Raw genomic sequence first — 17,473 nt, 5'->3', positions numbered from 1 at the left:
CATTTTAATGGCATCATCTCACATACTGTTCCCCCAAAACACTGATTACACTGCGAGAGGCAGAGCGAACGGCGGAGTTTTGCCTACTAAAATGGCGGACGTTCGCGTACTACGCTTCAGGTGGTTTCGACGGAGTGGTCACCATTGGCGAGATGGGCCGAAGGGCGTTGGAGTGCGCGCATGCGTGTTGGGTCCAGCCCGGGGGGGGGGCGGGGCGGGGCGAGGCGGGAGTTGGCGCCTGCGCGGTGGCCGCGGCGCCGGCCGGAAATGGGGGCCGGGCCCAGGGCCTGGAGCCTGTGGGGCGGAGGCGGCAGATGGCGGCGAATCTCAGCAGGAACGGGCCGGCGCTGCAGGCCGCCTACCGGGACGTGCTCAACGACAAGACGAGCACCGACTGGTGAGCGCGGCGCGCGCTGTCACTGACCCGACACGACACGATGGGACCGGGTGTGGGGCTGTATTAACAGGCGGGGAGAAGCCAGTAACACCCCCACCCCCACCCCCACACACATCTCTCCCCACCCTGAGGGGGAATGTGGTTACCGACTCCCCCCACCCTGGGGAGATGTGGTCACCCACTCCGCACCCCCCACCCAACCCTGGGGAGATGTGGCCACCCACTCCGCACCCCCCCCCCCCACCCTGGGGAGATGTGGTCACCCACTCCGCACCCCCCCCCCCCACCCTGGGGAGATGTGGTCACCCACTCCGCACCCCCACCCTGGGGAGATGTGGTCACCCACTCCGCACCCCTCCACCCCCCCACCCTGGGGAGATGTGGTCACCCACTCCGCACCCCTCCACCCCCCCACCCTGGGGAGATGTGGCCACCCACTCCGCACCCCTCCACCCCCCACCCTGGGGAGATGTGGTCACCCACTCCGCACCCCTCCACCCCCCCACCCTGGGGAGATGTGGTCACCCACTCCGCACCACCCCCCCCACCCTGGGGATATGTGGCCACCCACTCCGCACCCCCCCCCCCCCACCCTGGGGAGATGTGGTCACCCACTCCGCACCCCTCCACCCCCCAACCCTGGGGAGATGTGGCCACCCACTCCGCACCCCTCCACCCCCCTCCCTGGGGCTTGTCGCCATTTCCCCCCACCCTGGGGGGTTTGTCGCCACCCTCTATCCCCCACCCTGGGGAGATGTGGCCACCAACTCCGCACCCCCTCCACCCTGGGGCTTGTCGCCATTTCCCCCCACCCTGCTGGGGGCTCGTGGCCCCCCCCACCCTGCTGGGGGCTTGTGGCCCCACCTTGGGGACTTGTCGCCCCACCCTGCTGAGGGCTTGTTGCGCCACCCTCTGCTGGGGAGATGTGGCCACCCACTTAACCTTCCCTCCCCCTCCCCCTCCCCCTCCCCCCCACCCTGGGGTTCGTCGCCACCCTCTATCACCCACCCTGGGGAGATGTGGCCACCCATTCCACCCCACCCCGGGGGCTTGTCGCCCACGATCCTCCACCCTGGAGGGATATGGCAACCCCCTCCACCCTGGATGTGACTGCCACCCCCCGCCCCCTCCTGCGGAGCCACTCCCCTCCTGCAAGCCCCCCTCCTTTACAATGTGGGATTGATCTGAATTGCGTGATCTTTTCTTATTCAATCCTGGGTTTAAGATTATGCTTCCTCAGCACTGTCCTTGCAGGGCCAAGCCCTTGAGAAGTTGTTGGTGAGCTGCCTTGAACCATTATCTGTAGATTTTTCCACAGTGCTATTGAACAGGGAGTTAGACAATAGACAATAGGTGCAGGAGTAGGCCCTTCGAGCCAGCAACACCATTCAATGTGATCATGGCTGATCATTCTCAATCAGTACCCCGTTCCTGCCTTCTCCCCATACCCCCAGGTACTGGTTCCCAGGTTTAGAACCAGTACAGACGAATGAATATGGAAAACTGTCTATGTCAGGAAGGTGAATTACTTGAAAAGGCACTTGGTGGCATTCCATGTGCCCTGGAACAAACAACAGTGTTGTCTGCAGTTAGACAATGGACTTGGACAATTGAATTGGAGAAGATTGAATGTACCTTGTATCGCTGATATGCTGAGAAAGAATGTGTGTGAAATGAGCCGTACAATAGAACAAAACAGGGAGGGAAGAGAAAACATGGAGGTGGATTCTGCGATTGATGTTCTATTGGAGTGAAATCTGTATTGATCTGCAATACCTAGAATTTAATATGTTTGAAATGTCTCAAATGATCATATGCAGTTTAGCAAGTTATTTTTGAAATAAGGAACATACGCATTGAAGCAATGGGAAGGGCAGTAAATACGGAACCAGTGCAATAGTCACAGAATGTGGATTTTTTCTCTGTTATTTTAATTCTATCTAGCTATAATACAAGACCTTTAAATTTAAATTGCTGCCCTTGACCTTGTGTTACCTGAACTGAGCAAGGTCTCGCACCTCTGTGAGTCCTTTCTCTTGACCAAGTCCTGCAACCTTTAAGCACTCTTCCTGAATGTGTCCTGTTTGCAGTGTCTGAGTATGTTTCCTTGATGTATTAAGAACGCTGTACAAATTTATTTGGGGATTTGGCGTTGAACATAAAATTGTATCACATTTTATCCCCACTCTCCCCCACGCACAGCCTATGGGGCATGTGTACCACACAGGACACAAACTCCTCTCCATCCCGGCCTGTTAATCTTGGCTGCTTTTCTGTGTAGCAATAATCAGCCTTGGTCTTAATGAAGACGGAGCAGGCGTGGCGATCGATCATCTAACTCTGACTTCCTTTTCTGATCTTGTGTTCTTCTCACCCGTGACCATTTGTCCCATTGCTCCTGAAGTGCTGCTTATCTTAACCACCCCCGGTGGGAGCAAGTTCCACATTTAACCCGTAAATAAGTTTATTGAGAAACTTTGTACAGATGTTGCCAGTGGATAACATGCAAAACAAAGTCATTTCACTCTATCGTTGCATGTGACAAATAATAAACCATTTTAATAGGCAGAAACCAATGCTGATAGAAAGGTGTGTAGAAAGGAACTACGAATGCTGGTTTGCACCGAAGATAGATACAAAATGCTGGATATGAGTTATAGGTTTTTGATTTATACTTTAAACCAACGTAGGCCTGATGATTCATGCTTAGCACGCAGGTTAAAACATATCCAGGTTTCAAAGTTGAACTTGTGAAGCATTGTTTAAATATTTTGATGGTGTCTCACTCGTTGGCATTAAAGGTGAAAGGGGCCTAATAAAAAATCATGAAAATAACTCTTTAGGTTTAGGTTTATTGTTATGTACCGATGTACCGAGTTACCCTGAAAAACTTTGTCTTGCATGCTGTCCAAACGGAATAGATAATGTAATCAAGCCAAACTCAAGTACAATAGATAGAGCGAAGATGCAGGGTGCAGAATATAGTTCTCAGCATTGTTGCGCATTAATTCCATAGACAAGGTAGACAAAAATGCTGGAGTAACTCAGCGGGTCAGGCCGCATCTCAGGAGAGAAGGAACGGGTGACGTTTCAGGTCGAGACTCCTGAAGGGTCTCGACCCGAAACATCACCCATTCCTTCTCTCCTGAGATGCGGCCTGACCCGCTGAGTTACTCCAGCATTTTGTGTCTACCTTCAATTTGAACCAGCATCTGCAGTTATTTCCCTACAGTTCCATCGACAAAGTCCAATGTCCGCAATGGTGTCACTATGAATCAGACACTCCCCTCCCTTATGAAAGAGCTGTTGAGGAGGCTGATAGCAGAGGGGAAGAAGCTGTTCAGTGGAGCTTTGTATGTCACATATGTAACTGCACTGTGAAATTCGTTTTATATGTTTACACATGCAGGTGCGCCATGTTTTGGCACAATTTCCGCGGTCCAAAGTCCAGTCTGCCTGTGTGCTCAGTCTACTGGAGCAGTTCCCCATCCTGATGAGCCCCAGGCTCCTGCAGGGCATTCTGCCGCAGTTGCCTTTGACCGGATCGTCCCGCAAACCGACGTCCCTCCTTGATCAGCCACGTATGTGTCCCGTGGGACTCCTGCAGCCGGCCTTGGAGGCATTACCCCGGTTCACCCTCCTACTGCCCCCTGCAGGATTCTGAAAGCACTTGAGAAGTGGCAGCAGTGCTATCTCTCCAAATTCCTCTAAATCCACTGGCAGGTTTAGTGAAGATAGACACAAAATGCTGGAGTAACTCAGTGGGACTGGTTGCTTCTCTGGAGAGAAGGAATGGGTGACGTTTCGGGTCGAGGCCCTTCTTTAGACTGATGTCAGGGGAGGGGACCTTCTCCTTTGATGTCTTGTTTTCACACCTTACACATCCTCATCTGTGTCTCCCTCTCCCCTGACATCAGTCTGAAGAAGAGCCTCGACCCGAAACGTCACCCATTCCTTCTCTCCCGAGATGCTGCCTGTCCCGCTGAGTTACTCCAGCATTTTGTGTCTACCTTTGATTTGAACCAGCATCTGCAGTTCTTTCCTACACACTTGGCTGAAGCAGATTCTCTGAGCTCTGTCATGGCAAGAGGTCACCAGGAAGTTGGAAGGATGTCATTAAAGCCATTTTGAAAAGGTGCAACATCGCCAGGCCCTCAGTGCCTGCCCCACCGGTGGTCAAAATTGATTTTTTTTTTTAGATTTAGAGATACAGCGCAGAAACAGGCCCTTCGGCCCAATTTTTACATTTGCCCAGCCAATTAACCTACATACCTGTTTATTCACAAAATGCTGGAGTAACTCAGCAGGTCAGGCAGCATCTCGGGAGAGAAGGAATGGGTGACGTTTCGGGTCGAGACCCTTCTTCAGACCCGAAGAACTACATACCTGTACGTCTTTGGAATATGAGCATTCACAATAGCAATGATATCCACAAGGCCCTTGTGGGTTTATGCAGGTGCAACATGAACAGGCAAAGGATAGCATTCCCTTTCAGGCTTTTGGTCGGCACAGTGTCACAGTTGGGCAGCTGAGTGGTGCAGCTATAGAGTTGCTGCCTTACAGCGCTAGAGATCCGTGTTCGACCTTGACTGCAGATGCTGTTTGTACGGAGTTTGTACGTTCACCCTGTAAGCTCATGGGGTTTTCTCCAGGTGTTCCTGTTTCCTCCCACACGCCAAAGACATACAGGTTTGTAGGTTAATTAGCTTCGGTAAAAATTAAAAATTGTCCCTAGTGTGTTCGATAGTGCTAGAGTATTGGGTGATCGATTAGATACGATATGATACAACTTTGTTCATCCCAAGATCATTGGTCGCTGGTTGGCGTGAACTCGGGCTGAAGGGCCTGTTTCCATGCTGTGTCTCTAAAGTCTATTAACGCTCGTCTGTAATCAAGGCTGGAAGTTCCACACTGGCCTCACCAGACACCTCAGAACCCACAGAGATGGGAGTGGAAGCAAGTTATGCTCGTGCCTCTGGGGCTGCCGAAGAAGCAGTGGGCTCTCGCTGCTAAAAATGTTGAATAACTTGTTCTGTCTGTTATCTGCACAGCAGCTTGTCAGTGTTTTACAAAGTCACACAATAATGGAACTTGGCTTGAGTTGTAATCTTATTCCTTTTCATACACTTCCCCCACTACCCTGATGCTTAGCAGCGCTCTGTGGATTGGTGCAATCCAGTTTCACACGGTAACATTTCCCTCCATTGCTTAGCATTGGAAAATTGTAGCACGGAGGCCATTTGGCCCGTACAGTTTGTGCTGGCACCCAGCAAGAGTAATGCAGTCAGTCCCACTTCCCTGCTTTTTCTCTGCTTCATTTGCACTGGGCATTGGTGTGACTGTTCAAGTGTCTCCAACACTTGCCTCTTTATTAAAGGAAGAATGTTAATCTATTGGAAGCAGTTCAAAAGAGATTTGTGAAATTAAAACATAAATGTTGGTGATTTATGAGGCAAGACTTGTCCCCTCTAGAGTTTAAGAATGAGAGGACGCTTACCTAAAATATGTAGGATTTTGATGGGTTGAAAGGGTGGATTTGAGATTTTTGTTATTTCTAGAACTAGGGGTTCCTATTTAAAAATAAGGGGTCGCCCAAATAAAGCAGATGAGGCCAACTTTTTTCTTTGAGAGTTGTAAGTTTTTTTAACTTTGTCATCAGATGGAAAAAAAAAGGAAGTCTTTAATTATTTTTAAGATGGAGGTAAATAAATGCCTGATAAACAAGGAGGTGAAAGGTTATTGTGAAACCTTGGTTGTATTCATGGATGGAATATCTGATCTTTTAGTTTAGTTTAGAGATACAGCGCGGAAACAGGCCCTTTGGCCCACCGAGTCCGCACCGACCAGCGATCCCCGCACATTAACACTGCCCTACACTCACTAGGGACAATTTTACATTTATAACCAAGCTAGTTCACCTGCAAACCTCTACATCTTTGGAGTGTGGGAGGAAACTGAAGATCTCAGAGTCAGGTCTCTGGCTCTGTAAGGCAGTAGCTCTATCGCCATGCCACCATGCAGCCCAAATTGAATAGCATGCAAAACACCGCCTTTGTACCTCGGAACGCATGACAGTAACAAACCTAAACCAAATCAATTGGAATGTAGAGTTCCAATTCTATCCTAAAAAATAGAAATCGGATCATTCATGATCTTATGGGTGCAGCAGACATGATGGGCTGAATGGCCTACTAATTTAGCATGTACATATTCTCTTCTTTCGTAAGTGATAGGAGCAGAATTAGGCCATTCGGCCCACCAAGTCTACTCCGCCATTCAATCATGGCTGAACTATCTCTCCCTCCTCACCCCACTCTCCTGCCTTCTCCCCATAACCCCTGATCAAGAATCGTACTAATTAAGAATCTAGCCATCTCTGCCTTAAAAATATCCATTGATTTGGCCTCCACAGCCTTCTGTGGCAATGAATTCCACAGATTCACCCCCCTCTGACTAAAGAAATTCCTCCTCATCTCCTTCCTGAAGGAACGTCCTTTAATTCTGAGGCTATGACCTCTGGACCCAGACTCTCCCACTAGTGGAACATCCTCTCCACATCCACTCTATCCAGGCCTTTCTCAAATATCTAGCTTGTTGGTGTCGGCCGGGTTGCTCGGCTCTGTAGCTGTGAACAGACCCCGCTGTTTAATCACAGGCCATTTTCCCCTTATCACTCAGGCTTGTTGACACTTGTTCACCAGCCATTTTAAAACGGCATTCATCTGCAAGGCTGCAGGATCAACCCCTCTCAACAATGTAATTAAACTGCAGTTCCTTGTTGTAAAGCGTTTAATTAGTTGTGTAGGAAGGAACTGCAGGTGCTGGTTATACACCGAAGATAGACACAAAATGCCGGAGTAGCTCAGCAGGGAACAGGCAGCATCTCTGGAGAGAAGGAATAGGTGGCGTTTCGGGTTGAGACCCTTCTTCGGACTGAGCAGCTTCATGGGTCTGGGTACAACTGCTTGCATTAGGTCAGGCAGCATCTCGGGAGAGAAGGAATGGGTGATGTTTTGGGTCGAGATTCTTCTTCAGACTGATGTCAGGGGAGGGGGCGGTACCCGCCCCCTCCCCTGACATCAGTCTGAAGAAGGGTCTCGACCCGAAACGTCACCCATTCCTTCTCTCCAGAGATGCTGCCTGTCCCGCTGAGTTACTCCAGCAATTTGCGTTTAATTAGTTGACTGGTGGGAGAACCAAAAGCAGCTTTGTGATGCAGTTCACTTCAATGACTTGAAACCTAAAGGAGGAACTCGTGTTTATGCGGCCTGGGGGGAGGTCACAAAGCTCCATAAAAGGAAGTCGTTTTCCGATTTGCCCTGCAGGGCTTCTTCATTTTGAAGTGCATATTGGTAATCCCGTGCCTTTGACTGACCTTGTGAAGCAGCTTTGCAATCTGACCTCCATCTCAAAGCTTGCAAACACCTCGGTGAACTTTAAGCAGTTCCTTTAACATTAACTTTAAAAAGTTAATGCCAATACTGGGTTCTGCTGTTTGTACCCGTACCAGCATTCAAGAGAATTTTAGATAGGCTGTGTGGAGAAGGAACTGCGGATTCTGGTTTACACTGAAGATAGCCACAAAATGCTGGAGTAACTCAGCGGGACAGGCAGCATCTCTGGATAGGAGGAATGGGTGACGTTTCGGGTCGAGACCCTTCTTCAGGGATTGAAGAAGGGTCTCGACCCGAAACGTCACCCATTCCTTCTATCCAGAAATGCTGCCTATCTCTAGTATTTCTAGTGTAAGAAAATAACTGCAGATGCTGGTACAAATCGAAGGTATTTATTTCACAAAATGCTGGAGTAACTCAGCAGGTCAGGCAGCATCTCAGGAGAGAAGGAATGGGTGACGTTTCGGGTTGAGACCCTTCAGACTGATGTCAGGGGGGCGGGACAAAGGAAAGAAAGGCATTTCTAGTATTTCTATTTCATTCTGCTGAGTTACTCTAGGATTTTGTGTCTATTATAGATCGGCTTCTCGATATGGAGGGATATGGATCACATGCAGGTGGAAAGGGTTACTTTAATTTAGTATTATGTTCAGCACAAACCTTGTGGGCCAAAGGGCCTGTTCCTATGCTGTAGTTTTAAAATGTTTTTTTGGTGTTATGTATTCTTGCACCTTGTATTCCTGCTGAGGATGGCTGGAATGGGAGCCCTTTAGCTCCGAAGGTTATTTCCTGTTGACTTCAGTGCTTTTTGTACAGTACCCTGAGGTTGTCTAAACACCTTGTTTTTTTTTGTTGTTGCAGGGCACTGTTCACTTATGAGGGCAACAGCAATGACCTGCGAGTGGCAGGAACTGGAGGTGAGGTTCACTCAAACACACTGTTACGTGGCATGTTATCCGTAGTAAGTGATCTTGTTTGGATTGATGTGCTACAGATTTGATTGAGTTGCTGCACCTTCACTTCTCCATGTGAATTGTTCTCGTATAGAGAAGCAAATGTATAGTTGCACGGTGGCGCAGCGGTAGAGTTGCTGCCTTACAGCGCCAGACACCTGGGTTCGATCCTGACTACAGTTGCTTTCCGTACGGAGTTTGTACGTTCTCCCTCTCTCTTCATAGCTACCTGAAGAAGGGTCCCGACCCAAAACATCACCTGTACATGTCTTCCAGAGATGCTGCCTGACCTGCTGAGTTACTCCAGTACTTTGTGTTCCACTCTCCTTATAGCTTACACCCACTAATCCAGGCAGCATTCTTGTCAACCTCTTCTGCACCCAGTCCAAATCTTCCACATCCTTCCTGTAATGGGCCAACCAGAACTGATCACAATATTCTAACGCAACCCAAAAGTCCTATAAAGCTGCAACGTGACTTCATGACTATCAAAGTCAATGCTCCAAAGGATGAAGACAGACACAAAATGCTGGAGTAACAGGCGGCACCTCTGCAGAGAAGAAATGGGTGACGTTTCGGGTCGAGCCCCTTCTTCAGACCCTTCAACGTCTCGACCCTTCAACGTCACCCATTCGTTCTCTCCAGAGATGCTGCCTGACCCACTGAGTTACTCCAGCATTTTGTGTCTACCTTCGATTTAATCCAGCATCTGCAGTTCTTTCCTGCTCCTCCAGGATGAAGTTACACAGACCATAAATCACCTTTGCCGCTCTATATCAGTTTGTGTTGCCACTTTCAGGACACTGTGATCTTGGATCCCACGATATCTCTGTACATCAATGCCTTTCAGGGTTTTACCATGAACTCTATCCTTTCCCCTTGCGATCGCATCCCAAAGTGCGACACCTCACACGTCCTCAGACTCATCTCCCATCTCCCATTTCGGCAGCTGATCTATATCCCGAAGAAGGGTCTCGACCCAAAGCGTCGCCCATTCCTTCTCTCCCGAGATGCTGCCTGTCCCGCTGAGTTACTCCAGCATTTTGTGACTATCTTTTTAAAAAATATATATTATTTTTATTGCTTTTTTCAAATAGCATACAAAAATATTTAAAATAACATAACATAACAAGGCACATCAACAGCAAGGTCACTTTTAGGCACTTAAAGGCACTTTGAATATAAAGGAAGTAATATATATAATATATATATAAACTGCTCCCACCTTTAATAACCTAACCAGACAATAATCGCAATGAAAATAAAGACAGCAGTTCACTACAAGGCCTCAGTAAAATCTTTCCCCTCTAGAAATTTCATAAACGAGTCCCAAATCTTTTCAAAAGTGTCGTATTTCCCCTTAACTATACATGTAAGTTTCTCCAAAGCAAGACACTGCAGTAATCCATCAACCCAACTTTGCTTGTTTGGTCTGTAAACTGATTTCCATGACAAAGCAATTTTATGTTTAGCTTCAAGCAGACAAAATATAACCATCTTCTTATCTGTATTGTTAAGTTTACAGCTTGCTGGAAAATACTCGAAAGTACATAGTTTAGGACAGAGTGGAAGCTTCTCTTTTGTGGCAATAGATAAAGTTGTTATTATCTCCTTCCAGTACTCTTGGATGGTGAGGCATTCCCAAAGGCAATGAAACAAGCTACCCTCATGTACACCACATTTGATGCACAGATCAGGTGTATTAGGGTTACTGCAATGCAGTAAAACAGGAGTAATATATAGTCTCATTATCCATTTGTACTGGAGTAATTTGAACCGCGTATTTATTGTTTGGACTTGAGATTGTAAACATATATCCTGCCATTCTTCTACAGTAATTTCTTCATCAAGATCTGAACACCATGCAAGCATTTTATCTTCTAAAGATTCCTTTGCTGTAGCTATAATAATTTGGTAAAACCGTGAGATTTGGCCACCTGCCTCATGATGGTTTAAAGCCGCCTTTTCTAAAGAATTTTGAGTTGGCAGACCTAGTGAGCTTTGGTCTTTGTTATGAAGTTTCTAATCTGGAGATATTAAAAAAAATGTTTTACTTCATTGAAACTTAAAAGAATATCATTATTATATAAATCTGAGATTTTACTGATACCCTTGTCCCCCCATATCTTAAAACCCAAGTCATTAGTGCCTGGCGTAAAGTTTCTATTTCCCCAGACTGGTGAAAATTGGGATGGAGGAGGATTTTCCCACAGATAATTTAACACTTCATGCCACACTATCAGTGTGTTTTTTACGAAGGGATTTAAAGTGTATTTTTTCAGTGTGGATATATTTGCTGAATATAGATAAAGATTTAAAGGATTTTTAGAAGTTGTGGCGTCCTCCATCCTTATCCAATGTAGGGGTGACTCACGCTCAAACCAAACAGAGGCTGCCCTCAGCTGGGCCACCCAATAGTATCCCTGGAGGTTAGGGAGTTTTAACCCACCTCTGTCATACAGTAAGTACAACAGGGTTAAGCAAAGCCTTGAACGTCTACTGTTCCAAATATAGTTACGAAAAAGCTTATTTTTTCGAATAAAAAAATTAAAAGGGGGAGCCAGCGGGATGGTCTGAAAGAGGTAAAGGTACTTAGGAAGGATGTTCATTTTGAGAACATTAATACGTCCAATCATGGATAATGGTAAAGATTTCCATCTGTTAATAGATTCTACCACTGAGTCAACCACCGGATTATAGTTAGTGGGCACAATGGATTCTATTGTTGGAGTGATTTTTACTCCAAGATATGTAAAACTTTCCAAAACATTTCTGAAAGGAGTATGTAGTGGAGGGGTTAGTCTTTCAGAACTTTTAAGAAATAGGATTGTAGATTTAGATGTATTAACTTTATAACCTGAAAAACTTCCATATGTTTCAATTAAATCTAGTAAATTGGGTATAGATTGTTTCAGATCCGTTAAAAAAAGTACAATGTCATCCGCGTACATTCCTATTTTATTCTCAATGTCATTAATTTTAATACCAGCTATCCCGCTGTTGCTTCTAATTCCAATAGCTAAAGGCTCAATGTCCAGAACAAAAAGTAGAGGTGACAGGGGGCATCCTAGCCGTGTGCCTCTGAAGAGAGAAAACTGTTCTGATACCATATAATTGGTCATTACTGAAGCCCTTGAATCATAATATGAGATTTTGATCCAATTGAGGAAGTAACTGCCAATTCCAAAACGATTAAGCACTTCAAATAGGTATTCATGTTCAACCCAATCAAAGGCTTTTTCAGCACCAAGTCCTACCACAGCCGCATCTGGGGACTCTTTCTTTGCATGTATAATATTCAACACTCTACGTATATTATGGAAGCCCTGTCTTCCTTTAATAAAACTATTTTGATCTAGAGCAACAATAGATGGCAGGTGTTTCTCAAGCCTCTGTGCAAGAACCGTTGCTATTGTTTTCACATCGGAGTTGATCAGAGAGATAGGGCGAAAGGATTCACACTTTGTGGAGGGCTTTCCTGGCTTTAATATGAAAGTTATAAGTGCATTCCACAGTGAAGGTGGCAGCTCACCCTTTCCAACCGATTCTTCAAACATGTCTAATAATGGGATGAGTAGCTTGTCCTTAAACCTTTTATAAATATCAATAGGTAGACCGTCTGGCCTTGATGACTTTCCTCTTTTCATACTGACAATGGCCTCCGACAATTCTGATAGTACAACTGGGGAATTAAGCTCATCTTTAGCTCCTTCTTCTAGAACAGGTATCTCTAACTGGTCTAGGAAGTTGTGGAGGGTCTGTGAGATGGCTGGACCATCTGATGTATAGAGTTTTGAGTAGTATGATTGCAAAATATTGTTAATTTCTTGTGGATTTATTATTGTTGTCCCTTCCTCGGATTCAATTTCCAAAATTGATTTTTCATTTTGCAATGATTTTATACGCCAGGCCAGTGGCTTCCCTGCCTTCTCTCCTTGATCATAAAATGTCTGTTTCAGTTTCATTAGGCTGGATGCTGCTTTATTTGTGGACAATTCGTTGTACTGTGCTCTGAGAATTGCCAATTTCTGTCTGGTCTCTTTTATATCGTAAAGATTAATTTCTATCTCAGGTATTTATTCACAAAATGCTGGAGTAACTCAGCAAGTCAGGCAGCATCTCAGGAGAGATGGGCGACGTTTCGGGTCGAGACTCTTCTTCAGACTGATGTCAGGGGGGCGGGACAAAGGAAGGATATAGGTGGAGACAGGAAGATAGAGGGAGATCTGGGAAGGGGGAGGGGAAGAGAGGGACAGAGGAACTATCTAAAGTTGGAGAAGTCAATGTTCATACCTCTGGGCTGCAGGCTGCCCAGGCGAAATATGAGGTGCTGTTCCTCCAATTTCCGGTGGGCCTCACTATGGCACTGGAGGAGGCCCATGACAGAAAGGTCAGACTGGGAATGGGAGGGGGAGTTGAAGTGCTCAGCCACCGGGAGATCAGATTGGTTAAGTTCTCTAATATCTTTTTCTAACTCTATCAATTTCAGATGTTGTTTATTTGAGCTGCTACTTGTATAACTGATCATTTGCCCTCTGATATAGGCTTTAAATGCCTCCCATCCAGTTGATGCTGAAGTTTGAGTTGTATTCAGTTGGAAGTATGGATCAATATTTTTTCCAACAACTTCGAGGGATTTTTTATCATATGACCATCGTGGGCTTAATCGCCACACAGCAAGGCCTCTGCTAGCTGTCCTAACGGTATAACTAACTAGTAGTAAAGCATGATCTGAAATGACAATACTTTTATACACTGAATCGTTCACACAGGTTATCATTGGTTTAGAAATGAGGAAATAATCTATGCCTGAATAGGAATTATGAGTAGCAGAGTGACATGAATATTCCCGCCTTGAAGGATTTTTATATCTCCAAATATCACAAAGGTTCAACTCACACATAAACTGTTGTATTATAGACAATAGGTGCAGGAGTAGGCCATTCGGCCCTTCGAGCCAGCACCGCCATTCAATGTGATCATGGCTGATCATTCCCAATCAGTACCCTGTTTCTGCCTTCTCCCCATACCCCCTGACTCTGATATCCTTAAGAGCTCTATCTAGCTCTCTTGAATGCATTCAGAGAATTGACCTCCGCTGCCTTCTGAGGCAGAGAATTCCACAGATTCACAACTCTCTGACTGAAAAAGTTTTTCCTCATCTCCGTTCTAAATGGCCTACCCCTTATTCTTAAACTGTGGCCCCTGGTTCTGGATTCCCCCAACATTGGGAACATGTTCCTGCCTCTAACGTGTCCAACCCCTTAATAATCTTATACGTTTCGATAAGACCGACACTGCTTATGAGAAGTATCCACGCCTGAGGATTTATCCAATTGTGGATTAAGAGTACAGTTAAAGTCTCCTGCTATACAGATGAAACCATGTAATGTTGATAAAGTAAGAAACAGATTATTATAAAAATTTGTATCGTCGCTATTAGGGCCATACACACTTACTAAATTTATTTCTTGATTTAGTAATGAGCTCTGGATGATTACAAATCTGCATGCTGGATCCTGTATGGTTTTATGAATCCGTAGTGGAACAGATTTGTGCACAAGTATTGCAACTCCTCTTGGTTGGACAGGCTAGATGCAGGAAGATTGTTCCTGATGTTGGGGAAGTCCAGAACAAGGGGTCACAGTTTAAGGATAAGGGGGAAGTCTTTTAGGACCGAGATGAGAAAGTTTTTTTTCATACAGAGAGTGGTGTATCTGTGGAATTCTCTGCCACAGAAGGTAGTTGAGGCCAGTTCATTGGCTATATTTAAGAGGGAGTTAGATGTGGCCCTTGTGGCTAAAGAGATCAGGGGGTATGGAGAGAAGGCAGGTACGGGATACTGAGTTGGATGATCAGCAGGCTCGAAGGGTCGAATGGCCTACTCCTGCACCTATTTTCTATGTTTCTATCAGGAATTGCACGAGGAGAATCCATGGCCGTGTCCCACCGGACCCATCCTGGATCTGGGGCACCTTGCCTATCCTGTAGGCTTGCTCGATGGTCACTTGTGGTCCCACATCCATATTGAGAGCCTTAGGCAGCCACTCCATTAAGAATGCAAGTGCATCTCCTTTCTCCGACCCCTCGGGTAATCCAACCAGTTTCAGGTTTGCACGGCGTTGGTGGTTCTCAATCTCTTCCACCTTTAAGGTTAGCTTCTGGACTTTCTTCTGTGTGGCACCGGCCTCCGTTGCTAGCGATGTAATCTGGTCCTCCGCCGTGCTGATGTGAGTCTCTGCCATTGTGAGTCCTTCGGAGAAAGCTCCTATAGCTTCTTTAATCTCTCTGTTGGAGGAAACTACTTCTTGTAACTGTGTGGAAAAGTCATTTCTCAGCGCTTGTATGGCTGACAAAATCAGACTCTCGTCATGGCTAGTCTCTTCTTGAACTAGCATCTCTTCAGGGGCCATTGGGTCTGTGTGTCCCTCCTGTAGCATTTCAGCATCTGTCTTTTTCTGGTCTTTAGCCCGGCTTTTTGCTCGAATTTTGGACATCATAAGGAATATGAATGTCTTAATACATGTTTAGGTCATAAATAGTTTCGTCTGTACGTCGGAATATAAAAAAATATTTTGAATTCGCCGGAACCTTGGCCCACACGACTGATCAGTTGAATGTCATAACCGAAAGTCCTCATTTTGTGACTATTTTTGATCTATATCCTGTTGTATACTTTTGCAGCCTTCCTCAATGTCTGCAACTTCGCAAACTTTGTCTCGTCTGCAAGCTCACTAACCAACCCATCTAAATATACGTCCATTTATTCACAAAATGCTGGAGTAAATCAGCAGGTCAGGCAGCATCTCAGGAGAGAAGGAATGGGTGATGTTTCGTGTCGAGTCCCTTCTTCAGACTGATGTCAGGGGGCGGGACAAAGGAAGGATATAGGTGGAGACAGGAAGATAGAGGGAGAACTGGGAAGGGGAGGGGAAGAGAGGGACAGAGGAACTATCTAAAGTTGGAGAAGTCAATGTTCATACCACTGGGCTGCAAGCCGCCCAAGCGAAATATGAGGTGCTGTTCCTCCAATTTTCGGTGGGCCTCACTATGGCACTGGAGGAGGCCCATGGCATAAAGGTCAGACTGGGAGTGGGAGGGGGAGTTGAAGTGCTCAGCCACCGGGAGATCAGGTTGGATAAGGAGGACTGAGCGAAGGTGTTGACCGAAACGATCGCCGAGCCTGCGTTTGGTTTCGCCGATGTAAAGAAGTTGACATCTAGAGCAGCGGATGCAATAGATGAGGTTGGAGGTGGTGCAGGTGAACCTCTGTCTCACCTGGAAAGACTGTGGCTCCTTGGCTGTTGCTCCACTGTGTCTTACACTACATGTACGTCCAAGCCGTCTATGTACATCACAAACAATAGAGGTCCCAGCACAGATCCCATTGGAATTCTGCTGGTTACACGCCTCCAGCCAGAATGACACCCTTCCACAACAACCGAAGACAGACACAAAACGCTGGAGTAACTCAGCGGGACAGACAGCATCTCGGGAAAGAAGCAATGGATGGCGTTTTGGGGTCGAGACCCTTCTTCAGACTGAGAGTCGGGGGAGAGGGAGACTGGGGATATGGAAGGGTAAGGTGTGAAAATGACAGATCAAAGCAGACGATGATCGAGGAAATGTGGAATGGTTCTTTGTTAGCTGAGGGGAAGGTGACAAGGAGGCAGTCAATCAGTAAAATTAATCGGGAGGACAGTAGAACTAGTCGGAGAAGTAGAGTGGGGGAGGGACGGAGAAAGATGGCAAGCAGGGGTTACTTGAAGTTAGAGAAGTCAAACATCATACCGCCTGGTTGGAAGCTGGTCAGGCTTGCACAATCACAACCCCTGTGTTCCTTCTGTGATGATTCTGATGACCTATGACATTGACATTTTCAGATGGAGGTCTGGAGGAAATGGTGGAGGAGATGAGCAGTGGGAAAGTGATGTACGCCTTCTGCCGAGTGAAAGACCCCAATTCAGGGTTGCCCAAGTGTGTTTTGATTAACTGGGTAAGCGTTGATCTGTGTGGGTGAGTTGCTGTTCGTTGACCACGTTCCACACTTGATCCTCCCTTCTGCAGGCACTGTGTGTTTACCATTGTTTACCATTGCACCATTGTTTCAGTGTGAGCTCAGAGAGAGAACATGGCTGAGCAGTTTGATCTGTGGAGGCAGCCTGGCGATGCATGGCGTCCTCTCACATCTAGTTATTTCCCTCTTCCACTGCTGGAGAACCTGAGACCAGTTTAGGCAATCCGACAGTCAAGAAAGAACGTGTCCCTTCTTGCTCCTCATCTATCTTCCCCAATATTTGAGCATTTCACCGTGGTAAAATGTTAATCTCCTGCTAAATCCTTAAATCCTGCAGGTTCTGTTGTTTCTACAGAACCATCTATATACTAAAACTCCTGTTTGTTCTTGAACTACAGCCAAAACGGTACACGATAGCGCGACAATTTTAGGCCCACCTTACTCACCGTCGTCCCTTTGGTGCTAATGGAAGAAGTTTCATTGAAATCGGTGTTATATTTTTAAAGTTTCTCACATTTATTTGATCTCCGAGGGGGGAGGAGGGAGGATAAGAGGGGTTGAGGGGGATGGAGTGGGGGGGGGGGGGGGGGGGGGGAGGGGAGGGGGAGAGAGTAGAGGGGGAGGAGAGGGTGCTGCACCAATGCTGGAGAGGTTTGGGCCCAACGGGTCCACTTGGTCTAGTGCTCTTTGAAACTGTGTGCTGAGGGAATGT

General features: G+C 46.5%; 1 protein-coding gene across 3 annotated transcripts in view; it reads left to right on the top strand.

Moving 5' to 3' along the window:
• Positions 1-252: 252 nt before the first annotated feature.
• The window catches only part of dbnlb (drebrin-like b), a 40,054-nt gene continuing 22,833 nt past the window's right edge, over positions 253-17,473 (top strand). For all 3 annotated transcript variants that reach the window (XM_078428768.1, XM_078428769.1, XM_078428766.1), the window contains exons 1-3: positions 253-397; positions 8,653-8,708; positions 16,628-16,740. In XM_078428768.1, the coding sequence (XP_078284894.1) occupies positions 315-397; positions 8,653-8,708; positions 16,628-16,740 (252 nt within the window). In that variant the 5' untranslated portion in view covers positions 253-314. The remainder of the gene's footprint in view (positions 398-8,652; positions 8,709-16,627; positions 16,741-17,473) is intronic.

The sequence above is a fragment of the Rhinoraja longicauda genome, chromosome 36, assembly GCF_053455715.1.
Source record: "Rhinoraja longicauda isolate Sanriku21f chromosome 36, sRhiLon1.1, whole genome shotgun sequence".
Classification (NCBI taxonomy): Eukaryota; Metazoa; Chordata; class Chondrichthyes; order Rajiformes; family Arhynchobatidae; genus Rhinoraja; species Rhinoraja longicauda.
Note: the sequence above shows the minus strand (reverse complement) of the source record. Positions and strands in the feature narration are given on the sequence as shown.